The sequence below is a fragment of the Vigna unguiculata genome, chromosome 3, assembly GCF_004118075.2.
Source record: "Vigna unguiculata cultivar IT97K-499-35 chromosome 3, ASM411807v1, whole genome shotgun sequence".
NCBI classification, from domain to species: Eukaryota; Viridiplantae; Streptophyta; class Magnoliopsida; order Fabales; family Fabaceae; genus Vigna; species Vigna unguiculata.
This window is the reverse complement of record NC_040281.1, coordinates 44,054,986-44,064,692: the sequence shown is the minus strand read 5'-3', so window position 1 is coordinate 44,064,692 and position 9,707 is coordinate 44,054,986. Positions and strand designations below refer to the sequence as shown.

The following is a 9,707-nucleotide window of genomic DNA, read 5'->3' as shown; positions in this document are numbered from 1 at the left end:
AGCATGTTGGTGACGTCACCAAAATTTATCCAAAGAATGAAAGGCTTTTTATGGGAAAATTGAGCTAAAAAAAGGTTAGCAGTTGCGGCGTGCGAGTGCAGTGTGTGCGGTGCCTGCCAGCTGCGAAACCCCTCCCAAATCTCTTCCTTCTTCCTCTTTTCCTCTTCTCAATCTCTGCACTTTTCTCAATACAGGTTTCTCTCAATTCAAATTCCCTTTCTTCTCTTCCTCATCGCATCGCTTTTCATTTCTATTCCAACTACCTCACCCTTCTTCATCTGCCTCAGATTTCCCTCTCCTTCACGCCCCTTCGTTTCTTAGGGTTTCACGCTTTCGTAATTCCTTTTTATCGGAAACCAGACGTGTAGGTTTATCATCGCTGGGATAACTAAATATTGGGCTTAGGCCCAAATTTCGATCTGTGCCCGCTCCCCCCCTTTTAATTTTGTGTCCCGGTTGAATATTCTGATCTGCTTGCTTTTCGGTTTTGGATTGAAGTTGCGATTTTTATTTTGCCGGGCTTTGATGAATTAAATGTTGTGCGTAATTGAGTTGATGTCACCGTTGCAGGACGATGATTAAACTGTTTAAAGTCAAGGAGAAGCAGAGAGAACAAGCAGAGAATGCAAGCGGAGGACCACCTGTTAAGAAGCAATCAGCTGGGGAGTTGCGTCTTCACAAAGGTTAACCTCTATGATTTCTGTTTTGTAAATGGCAAAACTCGTGTGCTTGGCCCAAAGCTTTATGTGCACAAGTTAATTCGATCATGCATGTCCTACCCAAAATTGATGCGTCAAAAGAGTTTATATAGCTTTTAATTACCAGAGCAGGGGCTTCTGTGGCCTTGAGGGCATGCACGAGGAAGGATGTGTTGAAAGGAGTTTGTCGATTCACTTAGTCTGAACTGATCTATTGATTGTAGGAATAGAATGTTTGATATTTTCTGATCTAGGATTTTTTTTTTCATCACAAAGGATAGAAAAACTCAACAATATATAAGTGTGTTGCTTTTTTTTTTTTTTTAATTTGAGTGACTTTGTACTGAAGAAAAAAGGTTTTTACTTTTTTAAGTGAACATAGTGAATATCTATCGCATAATTTGTATGTTATGATGTCTGAAGCTTGTTTTGGAAGATGAGTTGCTTGCCACTTTGTTCGTGCTTTTGGCTTAGTGATTTAGAAGATCTACATTATTGGCTAATTTACTTTCTTTATGTAAGTGGTTTTATTTGTTTTTAGGAATTATGTTGTATAAAAACTTTAGTTTTGTTCTAATAGTCTAATACATGCATTTGTCAAGATTGCATAAATTTATTTTGTTTTTAGGCATCATGCAGTGTTTACTTCATTTTTTGTGTGAGAATATCTTGCGTGCATTTGTCAGGATTAGGTATTGCTTTAATTCTCAAGTAAGAATTGCACAAACTTTGAGGGAAACGGCAATTAGAGACTTTTAAGGGATCTAAGTACAAGTAACTTTTTTGATTTGTTAGAAACTGTGGGTTGGAAAGTGAAACTGTCATACTGCAATCGTTTCTCATCAATTTCTTTAGCTTCTGGTAGCTGTCATGCTTGGAGTACAGTGTATTTTGGATTTTATGTGAATTGACTGGGGAAAAAATCATCTGGTGATTGTTTGTGCTGTTGTTCGGTGGTTATATCACTTCCATCTGTATTCATGGAAGCTTTTTTAGTTTTGAATTTATTATTGATTTTTCTGGGAAGATCATTTATTTTCTACATGTGGTAAGCTGAAATTTAATCTGGCTATTTTCTGCTTTAACATACTCCGATTTCTGTGTACTCTCCCATGGTGTGTGGTGAAGTTGTAAACTGATATATCTCTTATCTCTTAAAATGAGTATCTGTTCAGTAGACATATATGATATTGTTTTTTGGTTTTAAATGGTTTGGTTTCATACAAAAAAGACCTTTGGGAAGTTCAGGTAGCACGAGTTGGCTGTATGGTTTTTATTCCTATGAAAATGGGGAGAGGGAGACCAAGAAAGAATTGTTGGTAGGTTTCTCATGGTAAAAATACTCTGAGATCTGGTATATAACCAGACAATATGTCATTCATGTAGCTAATGGTGCTAACCTTACCAAGTGGGATAAGGCTTTTGTTGTTATTACTGATCTTGTTTTGAGATTACTTGAGGCTGTGGTTTCTGCCATCTTATTCTGTTATACGAGCTTTTGGTTACATTGGTGTGGACTTCTTGCAGACATAAGTGAGTTGAATCTGCCAACATCTTGTATCATACGATTTCCCAATGGCAAAGATGACCTGATGAACTTTGAAGTTTCAATCCAACCTGATGATGGATATTACATGTACGGAACTTCCCAAATTATCTGCCCATCTCTTTTCTGTTTAATTTGGAGAATTGGATGTACCTACTCATGTCCTTTCGTTGTATACTTTTTAGTTTTTTTGAAATGCTTGAAAATAATGTATAATCTCGTTGGATTTACATCCCCCTTCTCCACCCCATAAGTACAAGGAAAATGAACTGAGAACTTCCTTTTCTCCTCTATTTTTTGTTTGTTCATTACAGGGGTGGCACATTTTTGTTTACTTTCCAAGTGTCTCCCATCTATCCACACGAGGCACCAAAGGTTAAGTGCAAGACAAAGGTAGGAATTATGAAGCCATGATTATCTTTGGTATTATATAGTCATGCTTTATTTGTGTAGAAACTTACGTGTTTAATCTTGCTTGTGACATATTTTCATTTTCCTTGTCTGTTCAAAACTCATAATTTAATTTGTCATGCCATACACGTAGGTCTACCATCCAAATATAGACTTGGAAGGAAATGTTTGCCTTAACATCCTGCGAGAAGATTGGAAACCTGTTCTCAATATAAACACAGTTATCTACGGATTGTATCATCTTTTCACGGTATGACTCTGGTTTTAGCCAATTTTTGTTACTATCCTTGGAACTTTTACATTATAATCTCTGAATTATCGTTGCAGGAACCAAATTATGAGGATCCGCTGAATCATGAAGCTGCTGCGGTCTTGAGAGAGAACCCGAAATTGTTTGAGTCTAATGTGAGGAGGGCTATGGCTGGTGGGTATGTGGGACAAACCTATTTCACTCGTTGTATGTAATCTTTGCTCCCTAACTTAAATTCCGCAGTTGGAATATTATATCATTGCTTAAAAGGTCCATGGTTTGTAAAATTTACTTGCGAAAATTTCATTTTCTTTCAAAACGCTTGCTGTTATTTGTCCTGGTGGAGCAAGATGATAAGCCCGAACAAGACCAAGCATAAGAAAGCCAAGCAATTCGTTACTGTAACTTTTTGTGCTTGCTTTTGTAATGTGACTTGATATTTAAAGTGGACCAAACAAAAATGGATTCAGTGGTCAAATATATATATATACTCTCTGCTTGCTCCCATTGCAATTGGCATGACTATTTACTTGTTCTTTGACTGTTCGTTTTAGTTACTCTTACTGCGTTTCCATCAAATGCAACATTGATTAAACGTCATACAGCAGTGGGTTTGTGGGCTTAGTCTGAGATCACTACCATGTTATTACAAGGGTCACCCATTGTTGGGAACAAAGGCATACAATTTTTCATAAAAAAATATAGGTAAAGAAAATAAGAAGCTAAACTGAACCGTGCACATCTTGTGAGTTACAAATTGCTTTTTCAATTAATTTATAGAGAAAATTTTTCATCTAATTTCCCCCAAAGATAAGAAATATGAATTAATGGTTTTAATGTACGAGAGAAGAGTAATTAATTTTACATGCTCGTTTTCAGCAGTGTGGTTCAGTACCACGACTCTATTCGAGGTTTGAATGATGGGATCACAAGTATGTTACTCTACTTCCCCAAACTAATTTGTTACCACAGCCCTTTTTCCCCTTTCTCCATCTGGCATCGATCTCTCCCTCTTCCATCTTTTTCTTAGTAAGATGTGCGTTTTTCTCTCCTCCACATATGCAGTCGAAACTTTGAAGATGAAATGAAATTTACATATATTTATATTTTATAATTTAGTCATATTTATAGTTAGTTTTAGACTTTAACACACTTTACATCGAAATCTGAACATCTCGATTAAGGGATTATGGGAGAATCTGATATCGAACCGATTTAAAGGACATTGTTTAGGCTTCAAGCATTCATGGTTAATGGAAGTTTGAGCTCGGAGGGTTGTAATCTGTATATGGGTTCCCTACCGAAAGGTTACAAATTGGAGTCTAAGGGTTGTGGTATGTATGTCAGTCCTCTACAGATATGGAGTGTAGTAGTAGTAGAAATGTCTCATTACCCACCGAATATGGTATGAGTCTTTGGGCTAGGTCCGCATATGGGGTGAGTTGTTGGGCTAGGAATGACAGGCCCGAGTGCCATCCTTGGATGAAACACTTTGCAGGTGTCATCTAGTTTCTTTTCTTGGTATCCTTGGATCGGTTTTTTCATGCAACTCATCAATACTTAGAGCACTGAAATCATTGGATTCTTCTATTGCACAAACAACGTAATTAAATTTGGTCGTCAATGATTGTTGTATCTTACTAACCACTATACTTTGTTCTGTTATCGAACCATTGGACTTCATCTTATTCACCACTGCCAAGGTTCATCCAAGGAAGTTGTATATATTTTCACTCTCTTTCATAGTGAGCAACTTGAACTCCCTTTTTTTTTTTCGTGGATCCTAAATGATTGGTTGCACAAGCTTTTCGAAGGTTGACATTTTCTCTCTTTTATGGAAGCATCACTCATGCATATGTGGAACTCACTCTTATTTTTCCCATGAAAATGTAGGACTTTCTTAATAAAATATCATGCAATTAATACTGTAGCGTGATTTAGTTTGAATATTGATGACACTTAGTTTAATAATTTTTTTAAATTGAACTTGATATTTTTAAATACAAATCTATCGAGATTTTTTCGTTCTCATTTTTGGTTGGAAAATCAAACTATTTCCGGGTATAAAAGTTGATTGTTTGAGAGGTTCTTGAAATAGAAATATTTTTTTTGAAAACATTGGGTTGCAAGTTAACTTCTGAAATGCTTCAGGACCAAAGTTGAATATAAAATTCCATTAATATTCAATCATCTATATTATGTCTTTTGTATTCAATCATTACTCCGCACATTTCCCAATAATGGAGTGTTGGTTAATTATTTAGATTATTTTGAGCAAGGTAAGGGAATAACTATTGAATAGAGTTTACAAGAATAACAGAAAGGTGAAGAATGTATCCACTGTATACACAACTTTCTTCATGAAAAACAGTGTTTACATCATGGACACAAATCCATGACTCAAATTTGACCATACATAAAATTAACAAAAATAGTTTGAATAATATTTTTTTTCATTTCTTGTATAAGATATAATTCTAAAAGATCTAGCACATTTTTTTTTTTCAATTTTCTCGTGTGAAAGTGTAAATGTACTTCAAAGTTACAAAAAAAAAAAAATTAAATAATTGACAATTACCGGTGATAATTCTTAGGAAATCGAAATTGAATCGATTATTTGATGTTTGTAATGTAGGATTTGAATTTAAAGCTTTAGGTTATTACAATGTTTAAAGTAAGGTAGGCATGAATTAACTTTTAGTCTATCTAAAATCCAATAAAAGTTAGGATAACAAATAGACCCGTCCTCTTAACATTTTTCAAATTCGATCTTATTTGGCTGAAACATTTTCGCATTTACAGAATATATTATGGATAATATCCATTTTTTTTAATTTGATATGAAGACAGAGTTAAAAATTTCTCATATTGGATAATATAAAATATTCACATAGTCCATTTGTCAATCAATTATAATTGTTGTGTAAATTTTAATACTGTAATTTCATATAATTGACAATAACTTATAGTGACAACTACTCTATAAATTTCACATGTGTTATATGTTTTGGGTAATTAAATATGCTCTCTTCAACAATATACCATCAAAGTTTAAAGAGTGAGGGTTTGAAATGAAAAATCACATTCTCATAATAGTGACAATGGTTGAAGGTTAGTCTTTAATCATTTTTTCGTGTTAGTTTTATCATTTGTTCTAGAGCAAGTTAAATATCTTTGTCTTGTTTTTTTTTTGAATATGTTGAGGTTATCCTTCTAGATTCTTTAGTTGTGTTTTGTGTTTTGGCTGTGTTTGATATCAAACATAATATTATCGGCGTTGGAAATGTCACGATTGATGAGGTGACACTAACCCACTGTTGGGCTTGCTTTGAAGTTATGGGTACAAAAGATCTCAGAGCATCCATTGCGACCTTTCGAGGCTTTGCCATAATGGCTATAGGAATCGAGATTTGTTTTTGTTTTGTGTACTTATGTAATGCAAAACATTGTCACTTTTGCTTATGACAATTGACACATTTCTTCGATAGTGGACGTCCTCATTATTTCGAGGTTGAAGATGAATTAAAAATGCATATTTTATTTTGTTAAAAGTAATGAGGAGTATATAAATTTATTTTATATCTATATCTTAATGTAGAATATTTTATGGTGTGATGGTTAAGTAATACCTTATATTTGAATTACTGTATGATTTCATCAAGGATTGACATATGATTGTTCATTCTAAATCTTTTGATAAAAGAACTCCTTCCTATAAAAGAAGAAATTGGTTGAGAACTGTACTATAAGGTGTTGTACGTACTATAAGTTTTTGTTGTACATAATATATGTTTTTGTAGGTACTATAATTTTTTTTACGTACTATATAAGTTTTTGTACTTAATATATGTTTTGATACGAAACCAATAATAAAGTATAAAACCATATGATTTGACACAATGAAGCTTTAAACTCGTTTATTTACTGCATCATAAGAAGATGATGATATAAATTATTTAAATTATATGTTGTATTATTAATTTATATATGTGAACATTATTATTTATTTTGGTTGCATTATAAATAATGTTGATGCAATTTTTTTTTAAATGTTTGAATGTGGATATATTTTTAATGGATTAAATAGTGGTCATAACATATCTTATTGATTAATTTTTATAATCACATAATAAACATTAATTAATTATAATTAATTATGTGATGTAATGAATTTTTACCAACCAGAATATTTTTACATATATGATTAATTAGGATGAAATATTGAATTATATTTCTCAAATTGCCCACACATAAATTGAGAAGAGGAACATAGTCTAATAGTTTGATCATCTGGTTATATGAGTCCAATTGATCAAGACTTTAGCCCACAAACAAGTTTTATTTCACTAAATTCATTCATTAAGACGCGTGTATACATCGGTAAAACATACTAGTATAATAGTGTTTTATCATTTGCTGATGTAGGTCTAATTGAGTAAGACTCTAGCCCACAAACAAGTTTTGTGTCACTAGATTCATTCATTAAGTTAGGCTTTAGCCCATAGAAGTCTTATGTCACTAGATTCATTAATTAAAACATGTGTTTACATAGGTAAAACATAATAGTATACTAATATTATCTTTTGCTAATGTGAGTCTAATTGAGTAAGACTTTAGCCCACATGCAAGTTTTATGTCACTAAATCCATTCATCAAGATATGTTTGCATCCATAAAAAACAATAATTTTATCATTTGGTTATGTAAGTCTAATTGAGTTTGCCTTTGACCCACAAGAAGTTTTATGACAATAGATTAATTAAGATATGTTTTCATTGACAAAATATTATTTTGTTATAGTGCCAAATTATGACAATGAGCATGTATTTTTAAAATTTTGCATTTTTTCAATCTGTGAATATTTCTAATATCCATTACGGTGTTCCCAAACTAAAAAAAGTAATAATTATAAGTTTGGAAAGGAGAAAATCTTCTCCATTTTGGTTGGATGGACATTGATTATGTTATTAGAAAATTAGGATGATCGTAATTACTAAGACCAAACCCTCCAGATGTTGTTAATCTCTATGACAAGTGGGAAAGGTTAAATTGACCTTAACAAAGACCAACTTTTCTGTTGGTATTTCGGGTGGGTTCGGTTGATTAGCATGACAATGTGAGAGATTTGCTAAAGGTTATTGATGAACAATTCATCACATTTGATAAATCTCTTACCAACATTATTATCATGTATTTTTCATCCTTAAATTTCATCGGGACTAAGAAAGTACTTGATCAATCATGCGTCTAGGGACATTGTGGCTCAACTAAGGCCTTATAGGTTACCATATCTGATTTCCTCCTACTACATTATATTTTGTATATTTTGCCTCATCAATATGCTCCCTTTACAATTGCTTATAACACACATAAGGATAAGTGATCTATTAATGAATTAATGATCATGTGTGTTCAAGGAGATGAAAGATTGGTAATGGAGGAAGGTCAAATGGTGAACTTGACTACTTCTCTTAAGAATAAAAGTAGCTCAAACAACTTAGTTTCCATAAAGCAGAAGCAAGACAGACTATCTTGAGGAAAGAGGGTAGTTTTCAAATCTTCTAGATAATCATTGCACCATTCATAGCCATCAAGAAAACTGTCCTCTTCCTTCAAGATGGTCACTAGAAATAATTTTTTTTGTTTTGTTTTCGAGCTTTACTTAATTGTATCTTTTAAATTAATATATATGAATTAATCATTGTTATATAAGTTTTTTTTATATGTTATGTATAAATGTTTACAACAACAAAAATGATATCTAACATATAAATAATATCATTTTCAATTAAAAAATATGCTTTCACATGTAGTTTGTGTAAAAAGTGCTGTGGATTGAATTAATATAGCGTGTCCATTTTTTATATTAATTGTCAACGTCTAAATATTCAAAATAATAATTAATGTAAAAACACTGATTTTTTTCGCAGCATTATGATGTCTATAACATGAGCATACGAATTTATGTTATGAATTTAAATATTGAAAATTAAATATTTACATACCCAAATGTTTAATCATGTTTCGTCACTAAATTAGTCTCAACAATTTTAAAGTTATAAAAATTTGTTAAGAAGAGAAATTTAAATCTAATTTAATTGAATAAAGTTGGCTTATAAGGTAAAATTTGCATTCACTTATATATTATAAATTCGTCTTACAACTAGTTCTGATGATACATGCTAAGTACATATTGAGCGTGAAAGTAGATTTTAATGGATGGTCCAATAGCGGTTTGATAGCAAATGAAATGACACAGTAGACCTAACCAATAACAAATCTTGCTAAGATAAACGCAAACATATGGTTCTGATGATACATTTTAAGAAGTGGACTTTATGTTAGGAATTCAAGTGTGAGTCTAAATTCCACATTGACTAGAAATGAGAAAGTAGAATACTATATAAGGATAAAGACCCATAAACTCATTGTCTTAAGATTTTGGGTTGAGAGTGATGTCAATGTCTTATATGATTGAGTTCAAATCTCATTGGTGTTGTATCTCCTCAGTGAAATCCCCTCTGTAAAACCTAACACTTTAAACCTAATTCAACCATACAAACCTATATACTCGTTTTATCATTAGTTAATGTGAAATTTCTAACAAAATTAGAGGTTAAATACGGACAATAGCTAATTACAACTAAAATTGACATTTTTTTTTTGTAATGGATCACATGCATTGCTATGAGCTATACAATCATATTCATGGAATATAACTTATTCGAATTTATAAGAATGTGTGTCAGAAAAAGAACCTGTAGATTTTCTATGTTAAATGTATACAATGATGCAACATATTG

General features: G+C 32.2%; 1 protein-coding gene across 2 annotated transcripts; it reads left to right on the top strand.

Moving 5' to 3' along the window:
• On the top strand, window positions 1-3,418 carry LOC114178805 (NEDD8-conjugating enzyme Ubc12). 2 transcript variants are annotated; one of them, XM_028064905.1, is made up of 6 exons: window positions 1-194; window positions 571-683; window positions 2,226-2,334; window positions 2,559-2,637; window positions 2,789-2,905; window positions 2,983-3,418. In XM_028064905.1, the coding sequence occupies exons 2-6, from the start codon at window positions 575-577 to the stop codon at window positions 3,118-3,120; spliced, it is 552 nt and encodes a 183-aa protein (XP_027920706.1). In that variant the 5' UTR covers window positions 1-194; window positions 571-574; the 3' UTR covers window positions 3,121-3,418. The 2 variants fall into 2 exon arrangements, with proteins under 2 accessions (XP_027920706.1, XP_027920707.1); XM_028064906.1 differs by having other exon boundaries at window positions 62-364.
• Window positions 3,419-9,707: the final 6,289 nt, after the last annotated feature.